The sequence below is a fragment of the Artibeus jamaicensis genome, unplaced genomic scaffold, assembly GCF_021234435.1.
Source record: "Artibeus jamaicensis isolate MK-2021 breed Jamaican fruit bat unplaced genomic scaffold, CSHL_Jam_final scaffold_916, whole genome shotgun sequence".
NCBI lineage: Eukaryota > Metazoa > Chordata > Mammalia > Chiroptera > Phyllostomidae > Artibeus > Artibeus jamaicensis.
The window spans coordinates 21,569,698-21,596,418 of record NW_026522059.1 but is presented as its reverse complement, the minus strand read 5'-3'; the positions used below and the strand labels follow the sequence as shown (position 1 = coordinate 21,596,418).

The window sequence follows — 26,721 nt, the reverse complement described above, 5'->3', positions numbered from 1 at the left end:
TACTCCTGAGAAAATACAATTAGGGCTTAAAGAATTGTATTATGTTGCTACTAACAGGCATGGTTTGGTGAGTGGAGGCAGCCATGAGCAAATGGGACAAATAGCTATTTGGGTATATGTCGAAGCATCACCTAAATTACTTTAACAGCCTAACTGCTTCAATGTGTCAGAAAGGGGAAACCATGCTGGCCACAGAGCCACTGGATGTGGGCACAAGGCTCAGATCCCAGGACTGATGGGCAGACCAGGGAGCGAGAGAGCAGAGACGAGTGCTGGACCTGACCCAACGCAAGGCAGCCTCATCCAGAAGGTGCCTCTGAAAGACTAAGGATGGAAAGAACACTCTTGAAGCCACTCTTCTTTCTCAACAAACTGATGACCAACGACAGTAAAATTATAAAAAAAGAGGTCATAGCAGGGGCAGCTGAACCAAAGCAAAGCCAGTGAGTGGCTGAACACTTCAGCATTTCTGAAATGACCTTTGGGGTATGTCCTACTAGCTATTTCAAGTTGGAAGACGGTGCTGATGGCAGAGTGCCATGTTTGTGAAAAGTATTTGTAGAGCAAAAGTAAAATGATGTGTTTGTTGGAGAGAGAAAGAGTTTAAAGTTGGCTACTTCAATGATGGACAACCATGGCTTTATCTTTGATTTTTATTATAAGAAACAAGGAAAAGGCACAGGAAAACTTGGGTTTCCTAGGCAGCAAAATATTGGGCCTACTCTTGGCTCTACCACTAGAAACTTGCTATGTGTCACTTTGGGCCAGTCGGCACCTCCCTAAATCTCAGCTCTCTCCTCTTCCCTAATGTACAGTGGGAGGATCAAGATAGCCATGTAACATAGCTATTAAGTCAGTAGCTTAAGAGTTTGCCCTGAGGCCCATCAAAAGACCTCCTTCATTCAGATTTCCTATTAAATGTTCCTCCCTCAATTTTCTTGAATACGCTACATAAAATAGACACTCCCAATCAACTCTTTCACCAGCTCTCTATACTACTTTATTTTTCTTTACAGCCTTTACCCTCTCATGAAGTTATCCACTATGCCCATTAGAGAAAGCTCTGTACAAACTCAACATTATGCCTAGACCAATGGTTGGTACATAGACATGAATGAATTAAAAGTAGTTGTCATAAGACCTTGTAGAATAATGAGTCCCATACAGACAGGACAGGAAATTTCAGGTTGAGGTTACGCTGGCCAATCCTGTGAGTGTGGATGACAGCCACCTCCAAATGTCAACATTTCCCCTATTCATGAGCCATCTTCCAGTTTGAACCTCCACAACTACTATTGTTTTCTTCTACTATTCATTTAAATGGGTAATAGGAGCATGTTTATGCTTTTCTATTAATATCTTGCCTAATATACAACATGGTTCAGACTTGAAGTTCCTTTCATTTAGAGATGCAGGTTACATATTAACAGAATAAATCAGTCCCAACAGGGTGACTTCTACTGAGCAGTGTGCTCAGGCTGGAAAGGAGGGAAGATGGTTTCACCTGTACCGGGTACAGCTTTCATTTTAAAGTAGTCCATTCTTTTTTCTCCTTGTTTCCCATATTCATTGCTCAATTTTTTTCCTTACTTATTCTTTCTTTTTTTTCTCATAGTCTTTTAAACTCTTCTCTTTTTCCTCATTATCTATCCTCTTACTATCTGGGTAGCTAAATGCAGGTCAAATGTGGATTTAAAAAGAGTCTGGCACAGTCTTTGTGGGCTAACTACCTGTGGGAAGGAAAGAGAAGATAGAAGGAGAGTGAAAGCTGCCAGATATGAAAGGCTTGGCAAATGCCCCGTGCAGCTACTGAAAAAGTGTTCTGTTCTTTGGTTGTAAAACAATGCTCTTGGGCTTACCAGCCTCTTCCTCACCCTTCACACGACAACCACAGAAACTGCCTGTATCTTCTGACAAGCTTAGAATCGTAGGATTTTAGAGCTGGGCTGGATCTTAATGCTCGCCCACCCTAATACCCTCCAATTTACAAATGAGGAAATAGAGGCCAAAGAGGTTAAGTGACTTGCCAAGGGTCACAGAATGAATGACTTGACAGGGTACAGAGATTCAGATCTGACTGCCAGAACAGAACCCTGAAGAATGTGTGTCAGAAAAGCCCAAGAAATTCTACAAGTAATTGTCATTAGAAATGAAAGAAAGGATAACCAACCTAAAAGAAAAACTGGGAAAGGAACACCAAGTAATTCGAGTGTAAATCAATCCTTGACTTAGAATATTTTCAAACCATCTTTTCTTTTTCTTTTTTTTTTTTTTAAGGAAATAATCATGTGTTGTTTAAGGGGAAAATAGGCTGAAGCATTACAGGGTTGTTGGTTTTTCCCCCCCAAATCTTGCATCCATTTATTTTCTTATTTTTGATAGTTTTTCACATAATACATGCTTAGTGACTCTTCCATTGCGCTGACCTCTACTTCTGCCTTCCAGTAATGGAAAGCAGCTGATGTTAATGCACTGGTGCGTTAGTGTGAAGGAGGTTAAGGCAGTGTTTGTGTGCAATCAGGTTAAGATTGGCTCCAACAGGAGAAAAATCCATACATATGTTGAAAAGATCTGAAAAATGCCTGTATTCCCAACCTGATTACGACTTACATTTTTGCATGGTTTGTCAAAGCAGATCACTAAAATCAAATCAAGATGTAAAATGGGATGAAGTGGTTTTCTTCTCCATTCTTCCATTAATCACCGTGACCTACTGCAGAAAGGAACGTTTTGCTCCCCCACCTGAGGCAAGGTGGGATACTGCGCTAGAAGTTATGCCAATTTTTATCAGTTGGTACTCAAGTTCCTAAATTAATTTTCTACATTTTCATTTGTTACATTTTGGAATAGAAGTTATTTTGTTGCAGAGTAATTTTCCATCAACAATTCTATTGTAGTTCCCTTTTTATAAAACATAAAACAAATTTTCATGTAACAGTTTTGACTTGCTAACTTTAATGGTTATATAAAAATTGAATTTATGAAACTGAAAACTGTAGATTTGGGGAATTAGAACAATAGTCAGTTTCTCCTAATAAATAATACTCGGTAAATACAAATTACCAGTAAATCAGAGTCCCTTACTGGTTATTAAAAAGAGAACTTAAGCAGATGATACATAAGCATTTATTCTGGCAGAACTTAATTTGCCGGCAGTATCAGGTTGTGCTCTCTAAGACAGTATACTGCTGTTAGTAGCACAAAAAATATGAGCGCAATAAACAGGTTAACAATCTAGCTGTTATCTACAAAATTCTCGAGCAAGACTGGGGCTAGGTCAAAATAGTTTGGGACGGGAGGGGAATATTCTGGCTCTTGTTACACATAAGCATGTTTGTTATAGGAGCATTTTCAGGTTAATTTTTGCTATTAACGTAAACCACAATTGGGGGACCGCATTGCTGGAAGAGAAATGGGGGGAGGGTAGTTATATAAACAATATACAACAAAGGAAGTCTTTATTTCCAATACCTGAATACATCAGGTTTGTTTTTAGGCACAAGGTTGCAGGTTAAATGCTCTCAGCTATCCAAGAAGTAGCTTATTAGTTTTGTAAGAAAATATTTTCTTATATTTTGACTGAAAAATACCCAGTTTAAGTGAACAAAACCATCCTTGTTAGTGGAAAGCAAGCCCAAAAAAACTTTGTTTCAAAGACTCAGCAAAGCAAAGCAAAACTAATTCAAGAGGAAAAGCTGCCTTCCTAATAGTAGCTTCTGAATCTGGATCTAATAGTTCTCAAAGGCCGACTGGAGTCTTCAAGTCTTAAAAGTTTGTCTTCCTCCACGGATCATAGACATTCTCTATGAGGCAGCATAATATGGATATAAATCCATTTTAAGCAGATATAGATTCTCTCTCTCTGGCCTATAACCACAAAGCTGAAAAACTATGCACCAACAGCAAAAATAAAAGCAAACAAAAGTTTTGATTATTTTATTGGGCAATTTTCCAACTGCAACGTTCTTTTTGCTTTTCTATGTTGTGGACTAGAAAAGCCCCAGCTTCATCCCTGGCAATGTAGCATCCACTGGTGATAAAATAAACGGTAACAAGCGATTATGCTTTAAGAACCCCGGTGACGGCACTGAGAACTACATTTCAAACAGACTGACTCAGCTTCAGCCAGCACCTGAGCCGTGTATGCTTCTCCTAATTTGTAAATGAGCCTAATCCTGTTATTACAGAATAATTACTGCAAATCAGCACAATTACTACAAAGACATGAATAAACACACACATACCAGTAGCTGTTTTCTACAAATTATTATCAAAACAAAGAGAACCGGCTAATTGTGGTAACATTAAGACAACGTTTATTCCTCCCAGTGTTTGGGCAAGTTTATTTTAAGTTGTCATCTTCAACTAGTAATGATGCAGATGATTTTACAGATTCCATAAACCTTTCTAATCTAAACTCTTCTCAACTGAAAGTTGGCCGCTTCCCTCAGAGCAACATCTGCAAAAGCCTGATTTCCTAAGACCTACTTTTATGGTATGTTAGCCAAAAGAAAAAAAAAGTCACAAAATTCTAGAAAGCTCATTTGCAATGTACTGTTCTACACTAGTATCAAGGTCTCATGAAAGTAAATAAAATACATTTACTCTTCACAACTGAAGCATCCATCCCTAAATTAGTACAATGTGGAATTTTTACCCTTTGACCAATGTTATTAATTCCTCTCATGGATAAATACTCTTTACTCGGAGGGAGGGTGGCTAGGGAAGAGGTGAATTCAGAAAGCACACAGTCCGTGGTAGTGATTATCCTGACTCACCTCCTGGACAGTGCCTCATGGCCATCTTACACCTCCTGGACTCAGCGATGGTCGGACATGGTATTGTGTCTTTCGCTGGCTTTTTCACAATTTGCCGTGTTCTGGTTTCCAGACCCCATTTAAATCCACATGTGCGATTATTTCTGCTACAAGTTCCCCATTCACTCCAATGACCAACTTCACATCCTTCTAAATAAAGATAAAAGTACAAATAAAAATAAAATTTTGGTATCCCTTCGTTCCACTAGCATCAAACTCATATGGAGAGTGTTTCATACTCTCCCCACTTTCGGATGCCAAAAATTAAGTTGCACAGCCCACAGAGACCTACAGTCACCTTTCAGGAACTTTAATTCTTTGAACCATAGGGTCACTTTAATTTGCAACAATTGCCACATAAGTCATTGGAAAACTATTAACTTTGATTTGTCTTAGTTTGGTTTTTTGAAGAGATGCAACTGGGCCATTCAAAAGACACTGAAATATACAGCCTCTAAAAGATTCAATAGCTAAAACCTCTAGTAAAAGATACTATGTTCATACTATGTCAGAACACAAAATTTTATAGGCTAATTCCAAATGCCCCTACTGAAATTTACAAGTATGTTAGTTTTATTTTGAAAGTAAGTACTTGGGGGCAAAGGCTCAGGTGTTTAGTTTGCATTTTCTGATTTTCTCAATTCTTTCAATAGGTGTCTGGAAACCACAGTATGTATTTCTTATTACCTAAATTAGTGCCACACATTATTATACTTTGAAAAGTAAACAAGTATGATCAGATATATGAAAAATTTGTATTTATTTTCATAGATTACATATCTAGCTTTTAGCATCCCTTTTTGTAAATTCAGATAGTGGAAAATTAGACCACCCTCTAGCCTCCTGGGGTGAGGTTGGGGAATAAAAGGAGAAAAGTAAGGCAATTAAACCTCCTCATCAAATTCAGCATTAAAAAGCCCCTTCACACCACCAGATCGAGGCTCAGGCCCAGGGTCCTTAGACATTATTTCTGTGTTCCAGATCTTAGCAGGCATCATGGTTACACTTAGATATTTCAAAGCTAAGATTTGTAGTCAGGTGAAAAAAATTGTATTTGGGGAATGCATAGGACTCAATTTGAATTTGTTTATATTTAAGGGTTTCATAAGAGTTTCCCGTGACTGTTATAAAAAGCAGATTCAACAATCTCAATATGCTCATCTACTGATGTTCTTATTGTTTAAAAGGGTGCTGCCATGAATGTATTCACTCACACTTAAATAGGAACATAATGCTCTGGCTGGTGTGGTTCAGTGGATGTAGTTCTGGGCTGCAAACCAGAGGTTCACAGGGTTGATTCCCAATCAGGGCACATGCCTGGTCTGCCAGCCAGGTCCCCAGTAGGGAGTGTGAGAGGCAACCACACACTGATGTTTCTCTCTCTTTTTCCCTCCCTTCTCATTTATCTAAAAGTAAATTTCAAAAAAAAATCTTTATATAGTAACATTAGTACACATTTCTTCATAAACCTCTTATTTAAAAGTGTTCTCTAGAAGCTTTCACATGTATAATTACAGACTATTTTAGCAATATTTCTGCAGGAAAAAGAGTTCTTAATTTTCTTTTAATTCTCCACATCAAAGAGATGGAAAGTCTCACTTATAATACACAGCTCTGTCGTACATATCATAGCAGGTGTATAATATGTCCAATAAAATGAAGGGGTAGGAGTAGAGGGTTGGTAACAGCAAAGATGCCACTACACTGAATAACAACACCTTCAGCCGTTCCCCAAAATGTGGGTCCTGACAGGTCTCCACCTTGTCATCGGGAGCAGAAAAACCAAAACCAAATAAAGACAGTGAGCAAGTAGTATGACAACCCAAGTGTTTTCAAACACTCAAAAAATATTAAATTAAAAAAATATCTATTTCTCCTGATTATTCACAAATGGTATATATATATGTATATATATACATATAAAATTATACATCCTAGCTGTCTAAACTTAGTAAAATTGCTTTAATGCACTATGCACCATGCAGTTAATCATCAAAATATATTTTACACAAACATTTTCTTTCCAGTGATTTTTTTAAAAAAGGCTAAGAAGAGCCATAATTAATATACATAACAAAGTGATAGAATCATTAATTACATGGTACAGCTTCAAATTTTGTTTTTAAGTAACATTTTTTTCTCTAACAGGTACTAGTAATTTATTAAGATACTTAAGAAATGGATGTACTACACATAAGATAAAAACATTTTGAGACAAGATGTAATACGTGAGACTAGAATTCAGAGAGTCAGTAAAAAACTGAAATTACGTTCAGTTCTAATTGACAAGAGACTAACTTGTTGTTAGGTTGATTATATCCAGCATGTATTTTTCTTTCTCAAGAAACAGGTGTTAAAAGTTGCAGTTTGAAAGTTACACAAAAAACCACTCACCCACACATTCCATGGTGTCATCTAATGGTGCAAAACCGTCTGGACATTCATCAAAGCAACGGCCTCTATGCAAATAAAAACCTGCTTTGCACTTAGTACAAAAGTCTTTGCTGAAGCAAGAATCACAGTTTTCTATTCTGCATCCTAAAAACAATTTCAAAGAGAAAAAAAATTCAGTCAAAGTAATGCACTTGTTTTGCAAATAAAATTTTCACAAACTTATCGGGGTCAGCTCAATCGGAATTCTAGTGGTCAGGGAAATATGACTTCAACCCATTTGTTTCCTAACGCCATCTCACTTTAAATCACTCCCACCTCTTGCAACAACTCACCACATCAATAAACTAAGACACAACTCCAACCCAGGGCCCTAGGCAGCGTGAGACCCTGCAGAAATTTTTGCAACTCCAAATGGGATTAAAAAAGATTTAAAATAAAAAGAAAACACCCTCCTACAAATTACATTGCTGCTGGGATTGAAATCTGTTCTGCTCTTCAAAAGACCTACAATGGAAAATACGAAGGGAATACTCTAATCAGTATCTTCTGTTTCAGGACAGTAAATTAAAATTTTGTTTATGTTGGTCAGTGCTGGCATTTACTTTCATCAAAAGGTTTCTTAACTTGCAGGGGGGAGTTTTGGCCTTTAAAAAAAAACATAACAATGTGCCAAAGGCTTTACATGCATTTCCATTGGGTCTTCATAATAATCCTACAAGATGGGCAGTACTATCCATATTTTGCAAATAAGGAACCTGAGCTGCAGAGAGATTAAAGCATCGAGGGAGCAGTGGCTGAGTTGGTTCTGGAAGTTCCCCAAACCCACTGCCGCCTCAACCTGCTCTCCTTTTTCTATAACCTGCTACTAGGAGAGGTTTGTGAAACAGAAGTGCTTTCAGGCCTGCTACATCTGGCTTTGAACCCCAGATCTGCCCTTACCAGCTTGGTGACTCTGGACAACTACATGCTCTCTGAGTCCCTGTTTCCTTCTGTATAAAACAGAGACATCACTGACTTTACAAGGCTATTGTGAGAGTTTGTAATGATATATGTAAATTGACTGGCTCATCATAGGTAGTCTGCACAATAGTGAATTAGAAACATTTATTTTTCCACTAAACCACACAACAATGTGGAAAAAGCAGTAAAGCTTTATCTTGTACCCTGAGTCAGATTCCCTGATAGGCCTATAACAGGGCTAGAGATAACAGGCTTACAGGAGTCAAAATAAATATAGTCTAAACTACTCTTCAAAGAGAGGTAAGGAGAGAAGGTTAGAAGACTGGCTAACTGAAATGTCAGGTTTTCAACAGACTCGTAGCACATTATTACTTGCAACATTTTTAATTCATGGTAATTAACAGTGTGTAAAGCTCTAGGAAAACTCCATGCCATTACTTTTATTCATTTAACAAGCCCCCAAGTACCAATACTGCATTTGGAGCTTTAATGATTCAGAAAAGCTTTAAAATATATAGTTCCTGCAAGCAGAGCAATACTGGAATAAAAAATAGTGATCAAAATGTGAAATCACTGAATATTAAAGGTTTGAAAATAGAGAAATAAAGCCAGAAAGTAGAATTAAAGGCTAAAAAACATACATACTTCATTAAAATTAACATTATAAATGACAGTTTCTAGACATATTAAAAGAAAAATGGCAACTCCTCACCTTTCAGTATTGACTCTAAACAGGTCTTCGGGTAGTAAATGACCACCATGAAGTGGTTAATTCAACTTCTAAACTGTTACCATATTTACAATTGGAAAACCAACTATGTGTTGGGTGAAAGTCTATAGTCAAATTATAGTATTTCTCTCTTTGGGGAGGGTGGTGGGCACAGAACACTTTATCACCCCATAAAAGGTTCATTTGTAGTCTTAAATGCTACAACATATATTTTAACAAAAAGAGTGGTCTATAGCTGGTCAGCAGCTTCTTAATCATGGTCAAATTACATGACCAGCATGTCCACAAATTGTTGGTTTTCTCGTACTTTTTTAAAAAAAGCAGGCAGCCTTTCCTGTTAGCAGAATTATTTCCCAAGAAATAATGATAAACATTCGAAGATAAAACAGAACGAAGGGATGAAAAGAGAATTTATATTTAAAAAAAAGGGGACTATACACTTCATAAATCAATTGTTATCTAGGAAGTCTGATTTTTCTTTAAAATACAACCTGTACCAATAGCTTTTTGGCCCAGGAGCTACAGCAATAAGCATTTGGAATTAATTTTACAAGGTGCTTTGCTGATCTTTATTGTTACCTGTGACTCCCTTTCTGCTTTTTGTTCCATGCGCCTAACACCAGTGCACAGAATGTGGCATTTCTGAAATACCTATCATTCTCTGTCAAGTCCCTGAGGACTTCTTCGGGCATAAATCCTGCTAAGAGAAAGCTGAACTGTTTGTCCTCAAATTTCAGTGAACAAGAATCTGATACATTCAAATTGTAGAATACTGCAGCCATGAAAAGGCATGAGGTGAATTATAAGCAATGACGGAAAACGAGTACACAAACCCACAGTTAAGTGAAACAGGCAAGTTGCAGGGTATCTGGTAGGTGACACAATAAAACCATATGTGCATGTGTATGTGTGCATGAGGCCACTGGGAAAGGGGTGGTAGAATTTTGAAATCTTAAAATTGTTATGTTTCTGAATTATATGAAAATTTTAGCATTATAATGCATTTTAGTATTAAAGTAAAGCAAAAAAAAGTTATTGCAATATACAATTTGTGACCTGCTTGAATGTACAGAAAATAAAACTTCATTAACATTCTAAAATAAGTTCTTTTGGTTTTAAGGCAAGCATGACTAAAGAAATACTATCCCATGCCAGATTGTTCTAGATCTGGGTCCATGAACTCACAGCCCTCATTGAATAATGCTTAGCCCTCCCATTACACAATCATCTGACCGTCTGTTGACAGTATCCTTTGTTTTCATATATTCAATGGCACTTTTCCTTCACTCAAATCATAAGGAAAAACACTAAATTATTTTTCATTCAGTACAGCAGTTAAACAAAAGCTTTGATCGGTGCCAAGTCCTAACATCTCCGCCACCTCCACGGGACCGTCTTACTCTCAAGTCCCGCGTGGCCACACGTAAAACCCACGCCTGCAGCCCAGGCGTTCAGCGGCCTGAACTGACACCACTCAGCTAATCACAGACATCTATGATCTGAAAGCTTCCTAAGCCAGCCACTGCATAAACCACCTACCCTGGAAATCTACCTCGGCACATACTTCGGCACCTGAAAACCTTTCCTCAGCAGCTCCAGGTCCATCCACAAGCCCCTGCCCTCTTCTGCCCTTTCTCCCCAAACCGCCTCTTCTGCTTTGGAGAAAACCGCTATTTTGGAGGGTCTCAGAGTCCCTGCTCCTCCTTCCCCATCTCAGCCCGTAGCTACTCTGCCCAAAACTTCTTAAGCTTGTTATCCTTAAATAATTGGGGTCTACATCAACTCACGAATACAATGAATACTCATTTTAATATAAAACTGTCTCATTATAAATAACAATTCAAAACAATGCAGAAGGCTTTTAAAAAATACAGAAATACCTCCCTTACTTTAGTGGAATATCAGGCCTACTTCTCAGAAATAGCCACTGTATTGCAGTTCAGGTAAATCTCGATGTCAACTTTATCAATAAATGACTTTTAAATACCAATTGGATCACTTAATAGACTGACAAACCTTAGAAAACTTCGTACTATGTAAGAAAACAGGTATATCAAAGTTTACTAAACATAGATCTTTTCTATAAAAATCTGAGCTCTAAGTCCTTGCTCAGAAATATAATACCCTGGTTTAGCCAACTTACATGCTTCTAAATTACATGCCTCCTCAAATATGCAATCCACGAAATGAGGACTGCCAATATTGGTTTAAGTAAAATTACTGTCCAAGTGAAATTGCCTCCAAATACATTCTGATGGGACTGTCATTTGGCAAGAGGGGCTCACTCTGGCCAAGAGGAAAAAAAGAAAATAGGCGGGGTGCCCCGTCCCCTGTCCTCCCACAGTACCCATGCAGGCTCCATCCCAACATCGTCAAGTTACACTGCCGTGCAGTTCAACAGTTCATTCCAAACATTCTCCAAACATGTAGCACCGTGCCAGACCCTGAGCCCGTAACATTAGACTATGCATGCCCTCCCCTGGAGGTGCGAACGCCCAAGAGAGGGAGCCACGTGCCCTTACAGGGAGTCGCGATGTCCAGCGAGAGTTACGCACGGCGTACATCATGGGCGGGGAACACGGGTTCATTTGTACCCTGCCGTTGCAGTTTTCTTGATTTTGTTTTCAATCTGTAAATTCCTTGCTTCTAACACAGAGCTGGACACATGGTGGAGTTATGCTTGCCAAGAGAACTTACGTGAGTGCTACTTAAAACTTCAGCTCCTTTGTATTTAAAAACTCATTGGAATGCTTTATTTGAGATTGCTTACGTGTGCACTGTAAATATCTGTACTATAAAAAGTTGGTCGGTCATTTGCCGTAAATCTTATTGGAGAACCAAACAGCTAAACACCTATTTAGAAATAGAAAACACCTAAATAGAAAACAATTATAATAGGGAATAGAAATATTGAAATGTGGCAGGAAATATGTGCTGTGGAAGGTGTAACTTTAGCTGAGCAGACTGTAGAAGCACAGAGGAAGCATAGGGTTCTGGCCATAACAACCCCACTCATGATAAGGCAATGAGGAAAATTCACGTGGTGTGTGATGGGCCCCAGGGAGAATGGATGGAATGAACTGGACAGTAGGTGGAGGGGCTGGTTCCTCAGGCACTTCCCATGTTACTTAGTTTCAAAAAGAGAGGTAAAATTATAAAGTATTTGCATTTGGGGTGGTTTTAAGTATTTCAGTAACAATTAAGATTAGTTAAAAGGAACTCGGGCTCAAGATCAGGGCTTGCTCTGACTATAGTAAGAATCTTGAGCCAGAGAGCAACACGACAAGATGGTAGCTGTTTTGTTCCCTTGTTTCGACAGGTAAAAGTCATTGGGATCCGGGCACCAGGATGGGTAACTAAAGGCTGAGATGAAGAAGCACTTCAGGGTCGTCAGTACTAAAGAACAGGTACCTCGCAGGCAATGAGATGGAAAGGCAGCACTGTGCACTGTACAGAGCTGGGGAGTCCACATTTTCAGGAAATTAAACTTCCTGGAAGTAGAAAGAGAGTGAAGGTGGAAAATCACTGAGAACCTCAGCACTGTAGCAAGGGTGTACAAGCCGCAGCTGCACTAGGCCCAGAATGGCTATGAAGGTAGCCCAATACAAAGTCGTAAGCTTACTTACCGGTAAAACTTTTTTTTTTTGCTTATCAGTTTTTGCTAGTGTTTTTGCATTTAATGTGTGGCCCAAGATAACTCTTCTTTCAGTGGGGTCCAGAGATGTCAAAAGGTTGAATACCCCAGCAAGAGATAAAAGCTATGGAAAAAGGAGTTACATGAATCGATAGAATCGACAAACTGAGTGGAGAAGATGCAGACTGAGAAAAGCCATAAATTATCCCCTCTGCCTTTGGCCCCACAGCTCCCTGAGGGCCTTGGCGCACTTGGCAGAGTTAGTCTTGTTTATCTTTCCAGCAAAATCTAGATGACGAGAACCATCTCTTAACTAAATATCTCAGCATGGCCAGTCGAGTTGTCCAAACAAAAAAATTTAAACCTTGAATTGAAAGCAGAGAGAAGTGAACCTCTGTGGAACCCAGCTATGAAAAAATGCAATTCTGTATATTATTATCATTTATTGGAGGAAGGGAAGAAATCAATGAGGCAGACAAGACCTCAGATACACACTGAGGAATCCACTTCTGTTTTTTCCTGACCATCCGGGCCCTGGGCTTCTGGCTGCATGAGCACATCCTGATAATCTCATGCCGATCGTTCCTCAGCTGCCCTTCATTGTCAAACTACCGGCATTTCCATTTAGAATAAGGAGATGCCAGCACCTACAAGGGGGATTTAATCTTTCAGGCTGCAATTGCAAGAATCCAAGAGCACCAAGACTGTGCCTGGAAAACTCGATAGGTTTCTCTACTTGGCGAATGCTAAAATTTGAGCAGAACTGAAGTCGACAGGTTGTTCCAAAAGACATTTAAAATTAGACCTTTAGCAAATTTTTCACATGGGAAGTGCTAGCCTGTGCAACTTAATATGAGGCTTTGTAAAATTGTTTAAATATTTTTAGATTTCTCTAATAACTATGGATAATGCTGTTTAACATTCCTTCTCAAAGCTTGTGATGGTTTATAAATATCCCAAAATAAAGTTTTTAAGCTTTATGTTAACAAAATCATGTATTTACTACTGTGCACTGTTGCAGTGATGTCACTAGAATAGGGACTGATGAAAACTGTTACCTGAAATCTAAAATTGCATTCTTTGTCGTGCGCTCTATTTACACACAGCTCATTGGCAAGGCTGTCCTATGTCAACCTAAAGAAGTAGGTTTCTTTAGGTTGTGGAGTCAGAGGTCGTGGGGCTCAGTGTCTCCTACTGATGACTAAACTATTTGAGGGATGAGGCAGAAGACCAGCATGACCAAGTTAACAGAAGATTGAGGGTAGAAGTGTGTGTAAAATCCATTGGAATGGGTTTAAATCAAGATTGCCCTATTTGTTAGGCAAGTTAGCACAGGATGAAATCCAACTATGTCAAGTGCAGAATATTACACTCAGAACAAAAGCCAAAGGCAGGAAATAAGAACTATGTTGAGAAAATAGTGGCCTCTCAAATAGTACAATGGTTAACGGATAGAAGGCTAGAATCTTTGTTCACTTTGCCTCAATTTCCTCATCTATATTTAAAAAAAAGGAACATCAGCCCCTACATCCTAGGGTTGTTGGGCAGATTCAGAGGCTTAATAAGGGCAAAGATGTTAGCACAGTATCTGCTGCAAAATTAGTGATAAAAGGATGTGAGCTATTATGAGTGTGAAAATTTACCAATAGGACAGTCTAAGATGGCAGATGGAAGGAAGCTCTAATTATATAAATATATGTTACTCAAAAGAAGGCATTATCTGTAGTAAATTATCTCTACCTTTGTTTAGGTCACGCGGCTAAACAAATCGAATACAATGAATACTGTCATTTATTGAGTACCTACAAAGAAACTCATCTACTTCAAACATCAGAAACCAGGATTTAGGAAAAGTGACATCTAAACAAAATTTTGACCTTGGGGGTAGGGGTGGGAGTTGGGGTGAGGGAATCCCACCCTCTCTGTTCCCTGTTCCCTACACTAACAGTCAGGAGGGGAAAATACTTGACATACCTATATCAGATGAATGTTCAGAGTACCAAATTAAAGATGAGAACAAAAGGATAGGTAAAAGGTACCACATTAAATCTGTACCACTGCCTAGAACCAAATAAGCCTGCCCTTCAACAGATATTGTTTGAAATGGGCAGTGCCCCTTTCTGAGCACAAGGAAGCTGTTTAATTTGTGAAGTTCACTTAAAGACGGTCTATCATGGCCATCAGGACAGGGACCACGAGGATAGTAAAATCCTGGCCTTGGCAGTGCTTTTAATCTCCAAACTGCAATTAAGTAAGATGAATGGACTGCATCCAGAAATGCATACATTGTTTTCCATATAGCTATAAACTTCTATTTTACATGCCAAAAGTGCCCTTTATTTTAATATGCTGTCAAAAATAATTTCTCCTCCGGACTCATTTTAACTTAGTGTTACAGCAGTTTATTAAAATAAAAAACCCAAACGCAAATTTATAAAATACGTTGCTGGTAGCTTCCCTGTAACATTTGAATGTTTAACAATTATAGCTTGCCCACCCACACACAAAAAATCTGAAAAACTATTGAATCTTGTATAAAATCATGTGGTCAAATAATGAGGAACTGTAAAAAAACATTGGCTTTGTTTCTCTTATATTCAAGTGATGCATATTTGAAATCATTCTCAAACAACCAAAATTTAAACTTGGGCACATTTACCAGGAATACAAAGGGAGGTGTTTTAAAGGGAATTTTTTCCATTTAAAGGGGGTGAAAGAGGAGGGCAATTACCTCAAAATAAAGTAGGAAAGGAATTTGATGGCATTGAAAACATTTTTAAAAATTATAAACCAAAGTAATATCTCTGACAAGATTGTCAATTCCTGCCAGTAGCAGTGCTTGCCTCTGGTTACTCCTTATGCTTTTTCTGTTTGGGGACATGGTGCCCTTTCACACTAGATGGAACCAGAGCAGTTCCACAAACATCAGACCTGAGTCTTGGTTGAATTTTTTCAAATGTTGAAAAAGGCAGATCTCTCCACCCAACTAAATGGAAAAGTGTACGTAAGCTAACATATGTCTTGCCCTTCACTCAGCCTCCAGCCAAGGAAAACAAGAAGAATCTCTTAATCCCTTCATCCCTCCAAATAGGGTAAGGTAGGAATCAGCAAACTTTTCCCATAAAAGACCAAACAGTAAATATTTTAGGCTTTGGGGGCCATACGATCTCTGTCTAAACCACTCAGCTCTGTTGTGGAGAACAAAAGCAGCCACGCTCAATGTGTAGATGGTGATTTCCAATAAAACCTTATTAATGAACACTGAAACTTGAAGTCAGTATCATTTTTATGTGTTACATATTATTGTTCTACTTTTGATATTTTTCCAACCACTTAACAACCTAAAATCTTATTCTTAGCTCAAAGGCCCCACATAGAAGGTGGCAGGCCAGATAATGGCCACTGGTCTTGGTTTGCTGACCCCCAGACTACCTACTGAGATTCATGAGGCACACTGAAAGGAAAAGGGGAAAAGGAGAAAAGGAAAAAAGGAAAGGGTTTTCATTTTTAAAACATGAAACGGTAGCATTTAAAGTTAGGGAGGCTTAGTGATGTTTTGTATGTACCATGCAGCTATGTGCATAAAATACAAGTCAGCTGACTCTGAGGATGCTGGGATTTACTTATCTCTACATGGGAACACCTACTTCAAGATTCCTTATCAGTTGTCAATAGGTCAAAGTTTCAACTGCTTTAATAAGCTTTTATTTTCTTGAATATGTATGGTATGAAATTGTCAACGAAGGGGTAGTTAGACAGAAAGAAGGGAGCAATTTTAAAACACATGTGTTTGGCCAATAAAAAATAATAATAAAACTAAACTAAACAATGCTTTTGGCCTGCAACCTGCCTAACATTGATGCCTAGTCCTTCCCCAGTGCTGTGGGAAAAGCAGCTTTGTCAGGTCTGCCCACCTAGTTGCTGAGCCATGTCGGCAGCCGACCCTCAGCCTTGTCAGTGGGCTTCTCAGAGCATCTGACACCTACTCTGTGAAGGGACACAATACCACAGGATTGCCAGGAGCCAAGGAAAGGGTGTATTTAAAATGAAAGTACTTTAAAAACTAAAGTACAGATTAGATGTCTTCTATGCACAAAGGAAAAGAGAGTACAAGGTGACATTCGCCTTTAAAACAGAATGACGCTGTCCAACTTGGGTCTATACTGAAATAATAGGCTCATTCACGAGAACCACCAAACCCACAAGAAAATTAAATGTAAGCCTGAGAAATAAGATTTCCTCTACTAACTATCAGGACAGGCTAATTTCCCCACTTCAGATTTGCATTTTATGTTCTCTATTCAATGATCTTGTTTCCTTAATCACCCTCTCTTTCTCCTCCTCAGCTGTTTCTTTCCAACTCACACCTCCTTCTGTGTGACACACACACACCCCCATTCCCTAAACCAAAAGCTATATAGCTATCATCAACTCCTTTTCAACAAGCTTAGCAGTAAAGGCTGCTTCCCTAGGACCACATATACTCCCTCAAACCATTGCCATCAGGACAGTGCCCCAGTAATGACAACAAAACAACCTTCATGAAGGATAACACCTATTGTTTATGTCACTCTGACATCAACACTTGCAATTGATCACACCTCCCTGCTTCTGTTTCTGGGGCAGCATTCTCTAAATTTCTTCCTATTTTCCTGGTAACAGTCATAGCCGCCTCCACAAGCTTTTCTTTGCTTGCTGTTAAATGTCAAAATATTTCAGGCTTTAATCCTCAGAACTCTTTTTCCCCCCATTCAGTTGATCCTGCCAATGATTCAGTTCAGACCTCCCTGGAAGGCTCTAGACCAGTACGTCTAACTGCTCATTGGGCAACCTGCCTAGGATGTCTCACACCATCTCAAGTTCAACATATCCCAAATTAATGATCCTTCACATCATGACCGTTCTCACCAGCAAATACAGTCCTCCTCCTATACTCCGTACCTCCATAAATTACACTCTCCCTAAACCAATATCATAAGAGTAATCAATTTCACCTTCATCCAACATCCTCGAATTGATTATCAAGTCCTTTTCATTCATCCTCAATACTTCTCTCCATTTCTCCATCTCTCCTACATCAACCTTCACTCATTTATTCATACAACAAGCACTACTGACCACCCATTATATGTCAAACAATACTCTGCACATCATGAGTCTAAACAAAAGATATAAAAATCCCTTCCCTTTTGGAGCTTACATTTTAGTGGGAGAGGTGAATATAATAAGGTAAGTAAAATATACAGTATATTTGTTATTCATAAGTACTAGAAAAATAAGGGAGGAAAGAAGTGAGTGAAGGAAGAGGGAGGAAAGGAAGAAGGGAGGACTAAAAAAGAGAAGGAGGAAAGGAAATATTGGGATAGGGAAGGATAAATTTTAAATAGATTGGCCAGAGCAGGTTTAAAGAGATGGCTGTTCTAAATTTTTTTACCTAGCTTATTGATCTTGCTGCCTTCTTGTTGACTCTAACTCATATTTCATGCTACCAAAAGAAAAGTATTTCCCAAAACCATAACTTTATCATTCTCCTACTAAAATCCTTCATTGTTTACTTGTGGCCTTCGGGTAGATGTTTATACTGCCCAAATGTAGCAAATGAGGCCTGTTATTATCTCGTCCCCACCAACCTAATTAGCATCATTTCTGGTTATACAATAGAACCTATAGTTCACTTCAAAATGGATGACTTGTGTGTGTATGTGTCTCTGACTTCATATGTTTTTCTCTTTTTCTACCTGTGATGCTTAATCCTAATAACTTTGAAAATGCCCACATCTTCCTAATCTAATAACTTTGAAAATGCCCACATCTTCCTGTCACCTACATTGCTGAAATACACCTCAAACTTTAGAAAGCATATTTTACATAGTCAGGTAACTTCATCCACAAAATGGAAATACCATAACCTACTTTGCACACTTTTTTTGAAAAATGGGAAAAAGCACTTCTAACAGAGTAGGTCTAGAACAAAAGCTAAATAATGAGCGACCGTTACCACATAATACACCGAATTGTCTGTCTTTTCCCTGAGACCGAGTTTTCTCAACATCAACACTGCTGACGTTTTGGGTCCGAACATACTTTACTGAATGAGGCTGTCCTGTGCATTGTAGAATGTTTAGCAGGATCCATGGCTTCTATCCATTAGATACCTGTAGCATCCTTCTGGCTGTAACAACCAAAAATGCCTCCAAACATTTTTAAATATCCCCTAAGGAGCAAAATCACCCCTAATAGAGAATCACTGTACTAAACCATAAGTAACTCCAGGGCATTAACTAGTTATTCCTAATTATTATATTTCCAGGTATCTAGTACCAAAGCTGGCACACAGTACGTGTTCAATAAATACAGTAAGAACCATAATTTTGCCTCTAGCACTATAGGTTAATTTTTCCTATTTTTTAAAATGCATATAAATAAATATATATATTATTTTTATGGCTTCTTTCATTCAACATTATGTTGTAAGATTTGTTTATATTGCTGCATGTTGTAGTATTTCACTCATTTCTGCTTCTACATTTTTTAAAACATACTATACTTTTTAGATACTCTATTGGACATTTGGGTTGTTTCCAAGTTAGAGCTAATATGACTAGTGTCATCATGAAAAATCTGTCACATGCATGTTGGTTACAAGACAGGATGGTAGTTTTGTTAAAAGAGGAAAGAGGGGAGAAATTGGGAATGGATACAATGAGGATTCTTGGGTTGCTGCTCACATTCCCCCTTTACCTGAGTGGTGGCTACAAATGTGTGGTCACTTTTTTGATAGTTCATTAAACTCTCCACTTATGACCTGTGAACATAAAATTCTATGATACTTCATTTAAAGATTTTTTTATATTACTAATAACAAGACAGCTGTGCAAATAGAAGGGAAAAGGCCAGAGAGAGATTCTTGTAAATACCCTATAATGACATTATTCACATGAAAAATGTTTATATTCATTTGTATCAAATAAAAGCACATTAAAACAAAATGCATTTTTATATATTTTTTGGCAATAATGCCCAATGTTGGTGGGATATAAGGTAAAACACCTGCTATTAGTCAGGTGAATAAGTACAACTTTTCTAGAAGTCCATTTGGCAATATATATCCAAAGTCTTGAAAATATGCATTATGGCTACATGGCTACATGGCAATTATATCACAATAAAACTGGGAAAATGTATTATGTTTGAAAGTTTGTGTTATGAAAATAAATCAGATAAATGTGTAAAATTACATATGTTTGTGAAATAACCTATATATAAGGATATTCCTTTTACAAAAAAATTTTTTAATTTATTTATATTTAGAGAGAAGGGGAAGAAGGAAGAAAGGGAGAGAAATATCAACTGGTTGCTTCTCACACCCCTGCACCTGGGGACCTGGTCTGCAATGAGGCATGTACCCTGACTAGGAATTGAACTGGTGACCTTTTGGTTTGCAGGACAATGCCCAAGCCACTAGCCATACCAGTCAGGGGCAGAAGGATATCTTTACTATAACTGCTTTTAATGGTGAAAAGCTAAAAGCTATGGTCTATGTTGAGCATAGAAGCTAAAATGTTAACTTTTGTTATATCTGAGCAGTGGATTTTTGCTTATTTTTGCTTTTGCTTAATTTTAAAAGGTCTATTACTCGCTAAACTTTCTACAAGGAATATGTATAACAATTTTCAAAATTAATTTTTTCACATAAATGAATTTATCAATGAATAAGAAATAAAATATATTAGAGAAACACCCTGCAATAGTAACAGAAACAATGGCTGCTCTTAGCATCCATTGGTGTGTGTTTATATATATTTTCACAGTATGTCTTAAATTATTCGTAAATGGGTTTTTATAAGCATGTTTGAAATTCATAAGGTCCATACAATTTGGACCAAGAAGGGAACCTCAGCCAACACTTCACAGAGCAAGTCTCCCTTTGGAAGAAAGATCCTGCTCTACAATCGGGCTCTTATGCCAGTGATTATGAAACGGAAGAGGAAGTTGCACTTGTAGGACTTTTTATAAAGCTACTGTTGCTTGAAGTATGCTTTTCTTCTCTACTGTTGGGAAATAATCTCTTTAAGAAAACAAAAAGTGGACCCGATGTCAGATTCTCAGTCTGTGACAGCTTTTCCAATTCAAACCTGTCTCATCCTCTGAATAGAATACAGATGACAGTGCAATAAATGCAAAGTATCTATGAAAAAAACAATGAATCACTAGCGTGAAAGAACCACAGTCATCCAAAGTCATACACTGAAAATTAAGAAATCATTTTCCACTTTCACCCGACGTCACGGGAGTCCTGTTAGTCAGCACTTCCCGCTTGTACCAGAGAAGTTAACGACTTCCTCCAGGTCGGTCATGCAGCACTGACTGCATTCACTTACGAGGAGGAGAACCATAGCAAACCCATTCTCACACACGGATCATCTTTCCAAGGCTGATTTTCAGTCACTGCTCCCTGTCCGTTTCTGAGAAAAGGGTAGACTTAGCCAAAAACTGCATGTTAACCCCTTCCTGGGAGCATCTCTCTCCAGAAGCCCCTGTGGCACACTAACCCTATGAGGCACTGTTGAGTGACCATCCACACCAATTTGCTCGGACAGTTCTGGTTTATACCCTGTGCCCCTGCATAATTCTTAACAGCAGCCCCTCCCACTCCCCAGTGTCCCAGGTGGAGTGACACATTACATGGTCACCCTATCATCCATACACAGCACATATAATGCTAGGCCTAGAGCTTGAGATGAATCCCTAAAGCCACCTACATTCCTACCTCATCTTTCCTGTGCACTGATAGTGTGGAATGAAAACCACACGGAATAGTCATGGACTCAAATTCTCCCATAAGTGGTCTAAAGCCATCTGAGCAGGAATCCATCTTTAAGGACCCATCCTCCTATGAAGTTCAAAAATGTCTAGGTAGCCAAAATCATATACTATAAGGATAAGGTAATTATTTACAAAAATTAGCCAGTCTACTCATAAATTATTAGAAGTGGGACCCCTCTAGTTACTGATCTTAAAAAATTCCACAAAATGAAAGCAAATCTAAATTTCCTCTAAGCCTATATATTTCTATCTGTGCTGATAGGAAAACTCTTCCCCCAGTCTCCTTAACTAGAAAGTGTAGGTTCAGATTTGATTTTCTCTCCACTGTCAAATCAGTTACTAAGTCCCACTGACTATTTTTAAAGTCTCTGGAATTCATTACCCACAAATCTTTCTTCAGAACACTGTATCTATCTAAATTCTCAATTGTTACAGTAGCCTTAGTCTACTTTCTATTCTTCTCCAATTCATTTTCCCACTTCTGCCAGAATTATTCCATGTAAAGCAATTCTTTTAGTCCACTTCCTGCTCAAAACCCTCGGATAATATCACATTTTTCCACATGGTACTCAAGACCTTTATCAATAGCATTCAAGTCTCCCTTTCCATCCCCAATTCCAACCACGCTTTCTAACATGCACATTCTACTCAGCAGTTCTCATCCACACACGGTACCACTCTCCTAGGAGGTGTCTGGAAGTGTTTGCTGACATTTCTGTTTGTCACAGTGATTTGAGGGTACAAAAGACACTTAAAGAGCATGGACTAAGGGCAATAAAGGTCCAGCAATGTAGGACAAGATGCCTTGTCATAATGCCAATAGCATCCCAAATGAGACTAGTTCCCTAAACACATTATTTTCATACATGTGTGGCACCTTTTTTTCTAAAATCAACTTAACCTCTCTCCACTGGTTCTGCATCCTCCCAAAATAATATTGTAGTTGGAAGATACATTTCAAACTCTTCTCATCCTAACACCTCACTGACTTAATAGTCATATACAGTGTGTTCATGAGAGATAATTAAATCACTCCTACAATACAGTCAGTTGCCTGATTAGTACTTAGTGTATTAAATTATGATCAAACTTCTTACCCACCTGTCATTTCACTCCATGCTCCTTCCCCCTTATCTCCCGTGTTCCCTAAAATTTGAACTCCTTAAAGACATGGATGTTCCTTTGGTATCTCATTGATTTTTTAAACTCAAATTTCTACTGTTTATTCTATGAATGGTTTTTGGATTAAAAGATGAAACATTGTGCCTGCATTCCTATGTGTGTATGCAAGAATGCCATTCCTTAATTAGCTTTTTTTGGTAGTTGTTAAACTTAGAACTCAGAATACTTTCAAACAAACTAAATATTTCAGTTACATCTTCTATCAGTAATTGTGCTTTACAGAATTCGAAAATAAATGTATTAAATTACATATTAGACTAAATAAGGTATTACAAACTAGGAAAAAATGGAAAATAAGCTATAGTTACTGTGGTAAAGTAGAGAGAATGTGTCCAGTAAAAAAGTATTTAAATTCCTTTTTTTTGTTAAGTGCTATGTATGACTTACAAATATCTGCCTAATAATCTTATATGTTGAGACGTTTGTTATCAAAAAAATTCAGATCTTAAAAAGTGTTAATGTGCAATATTCTTCTATACAGAAGATAAATTTAAAGTTATCCCACACTCCACTCAATTTTTTAAAGTTTAAGCCTAGACTATTTCTGTAGCATATTAAAGATATACCCCTTTATAGTCAAAACTTTCAACTTGGTTCCCACTAAGTGGCATAAATGGTAAAATGAGGCAGACAAAAGTCAGCTGCTCACGTGCACATCTGTTCATATCTGGAGCTCGGTGTCCATAGTAACCCGATGGGCAGGAATGGAGGCACTCCCCATACTGGCGCATGCCTTCTCTTCGAAGAAAGAAGAACAACTTCTGTTGACATCGGCTGCACCCATTGTCCTTAGAACAAGACAAGCAACCCTTGCAAATGGGATTTGATACATAACTAGCTGTAAAAGAAAGAAAAAGCATGTTTAAATATGAATATGATCAAACTTCTGGGCAATGTAACATGTTGTGAAGACAGTTTATCTCTTATTGTTTTATTTTAATGTAGAAAATCTAAGCAGAATATCCTCTGAACCCCCCCCCAAAAGTGATTAATTCACAGCCATATTCAGAAAGGAAGAGGAAATTCAGAGCCAGAGTTGAGGCTGGAAGCTCGGACTGAATGGCTCATGGAGGTGTCAAGCCAGACAGAGTAGACCTCATGGCAGGGTCCTAAACCAGGCGGAGAAAGATGCGCATAAAGAGCTGACCCTTGATGGGCTTTCAGTCAAAGTGGCAGCATAGGTACACATGGCTCACCTCCTTGCACAACCACATCAAAATTACAACTGAACTATAGAACAACCATCATTTAGAATCATCAGAAATTGAGCAGAATAGAAGTTCTACAACTAGGGAATTAAAGAAGAAACCATATCAAGACTGGTAAAAGGGGCAAAGTTACAGAATAGCCTGGTCCCACATCAACATGTGATAAATGAAAATCAGGAGGGATATCTCAAGACTGAGGAGTCCCAGACCCACACTAGGCTCCTCAGACCAGTGTTCCAGTGCCAGGAAGATAAGTCTAGGTAAGTTCTGGCTGTAAAAACCAGCAAGGATTGAAAATGCAGAAGACAAAATCTGCTGGACTCCTCAGCAGATCCTCTTCAGGGGCCCAGGCACAAACTTATTCAGGTTCACTCCCTCTGAGCTTCAGTTCTCCAGAGGCATACTGGTAGGAACTGAATTGTCCAGCATCAGGGCAAGTGCCAGCAGGGAGGAAGCAGCTTTCTCCCAGACAGAAGTGTTGGCAAAGGCCATCGTTCCTTTTCTGAGCTCTTCCCCCACACAACCACAGAGCCAGCAGGTGAGGGCCATACCTGAGACTCCATAAACCTGGCTCACACTGTTTTCCCCACCCTGGTAAATCTCTGAAGCCCTGCCCCACCCAACATTTATGCCCACCCAAGCTGGTTCCAGTGGATTTTCCATAAAAGTGACTTGTCTTGGCCCATGCTTCAGATTTTCCTAAATTCTCTCAAACAAGCAGCATCTGGCTTCAGTAAGCCCTGTGTCTCTCACTAAGGTACCCCTGCCCAGCACTAGCGTTAGCCAGCTATATTCAGAGCTTAGCCTTTCCTGGGCACTTCCAAGCCCAGTACAAGTAGCAGCCATCTGCAGATTGCTTAGTAGTTTATGCTGTGTACTCTGAACAAAACATAGGTGGTGGCTGACCTTGAATGTACCTAAAACAATCAAGGCTCAACTATAAGAGGAAGGTGTACTCAGCCTACACAGTGGGTGCACCTTGAGTACCCAGCCCGGGTAATAGGGGAGGCTGTGCTACTGGACCCTATAGAACACCTCCTACATTAGGCTACTCTATCAAACCTGGGAGACACTGCAGTTCTACCTAATACATAGAAACAAACCCAGGAAGGCTGCCAAAATCAAGAGACGAAGAAACATGGCCCAAATGAAAGAACAGAACAAAATTCCAGAAAAATAACTAAACAAAATGGAGACGAGCAAACCACTAGATGCAGAGTTCAAAACATTGGTTATAAGGATGCTCAAGGAACTTAGTAAGGACCTCAACAGCATAAAAAAGATTTAGTCAGAAATGATAGATACACCAATTGAAATAAAGAACAATTTGGGGGGAATCAACAGTACAGTGGATCATGCCAAAATTCAAATCAGAGATTTGGGACATAAGGAAGCAAAACAAAACCAATTAGAACAGAAAAAAATGAAGATAGTGTAAGTAGCCTGTGGGACAACTTCAAATGTACCAGTATTTGCATCATGGGGGTGCTGGAAAGAGAAGAGAAAAAGCAAAAAGTTGGAAACTTATTTGAAATAATAACAGAAAATTCCACTAACTTTGTGAAGAAAATAGATGCACAAATCTAGGAAGCACACAGAGTCCCAAACTAGATGAAGCCAAAGAGGCCCACACTAAGACACATTATAGTTAAAATGCCGAGCATTAAATACAAAGGGAGAATCTTAAAAGCAGCAAGAGAAAAGCAGTTAGTTACCTGCAAGGGAGCTCCTATAAGACTGTCAGATTGTTTTTCAAAAGAAACTTTGCAGGCCTGGAAGCACTGGTGAGGAATACTCAAACTAATGAAAAGCAAGGACCTTTGATTCTAAATAATAGGTTTACTGTACCCAGCAAACCTATCATTTAGAATAAAAGGAGAGATAAAGAACTTCCCAGAGAAGAAAAAGGCAAAGGAGCTCATCACCACCATACCAGAATTATACGAAATGTCAAAGAGTCTTCTTAAGGAAGAAAAAAAAAGAACAACAACAATATGAACAATAAAATTACAACAAAATATCTATCAGCAATTGAATCTAAAAAACAAAATAAACAAACAAGCAGAACAGAAACAGAATCATAGATACATACAAGGTTTTGATGGTTGCTAAAGGGGAGAGGGGTTAGGAAGATGGGTGAAAAGGTAGGAGAATAGGTGAAAAGCTGAAGAGATTAAGAAGTACAAATTGGTAGGTACAGAATAGGCCTGGGATGTAAAGCACAGCATAGAAAACATAGTAGCCAAAGAACATATAAGCATGATGTATAGACATGGAAAATGGTGTGAAAATTGCCTGATGAGGGGGCTGCTGGGAAGAGGGGGACAAAAGGAGAAAAATTTGAACTACTGTAATAACATAAACAATAAAATATAATTTTTTTAAACACAGAGTTGAACTTGGCTCTCTTTATGTAGGCTGGAGTCATGAGGGCTGTTTGTCCATGTAACAAGCACTGGAAGCCCCCACTCCAACTGGCCAGAGGAAAAGATTCCAACTCTGAATTAGGGCATTAAGGGGATGAGTAGGGAAGCAAGAAAATATAACCCATGAGAAACAAGTACCCACGCCTGAAAGACATCCAAGAGTGGGATCCAAGCCTAAATTATTGATGCAGTATGGAGTCCCTAAGTCAAGAGGTTAACATTAAAACTTGTCCAAATCAAAGAAAACCCACCAAGAAAAAAATCTGAAAGTGCCCTATATTTTTTTTTAGAATCCTTAGGCCTGGAACTTCCAAGGAAAACCACCTTAACATCAAACTGTACAAGTCACATGTACAGGCAAACCGTCATGAGGAAGCTATTAGTCTTAGTTCAGAGAGAGAGATTTCATACCTAAAGAATCAGAAATAGCCCTGGCTGGTATAACTCAGTGGATTGAGCATAGGCCTGCAAACCAAAGAATTGTGGTTCGATTCCCAGTCAGGGCACATGCCTGGGTTGCAGGCCAGTTCCCAGCAGGGGATGC

The 26,721-nt window shown here is 38.6% G+C and overlaps 1 protein-coding gene across 2 annotated transcripts in view; it reads right to left on the bottom strand.

Moving 5' to 3' along the window:
- RSPO2 (R-spondin 2) overlaps nt 1-26,721 on the bottom strand; it is a 135,483-nt gene that overhangs the window by 44,391 nt on the left and 64,371 nt on the right. For both annotated transcript variants that reach the window (XM_037166981.2, XM_053661072.1), the window contains exons 3-5: nt 23,193-23,381; nt 7,212-7,355; nt 4,779-4,967 (exon numbers count right to left, since the gene is read on the bottom strand). In XM_037166981.2, the coding sequence (XP_037022876.2) occupies nt 4,779-4,967; nt 7,212-7,355; nt 23,193-23,381 (522 nt within the window). The remainder of the gene's footprint in view (nt 1-4,778; nt 4,968-7,211; nt 7,356-23,192; nt 23,382-26,721) is intronic.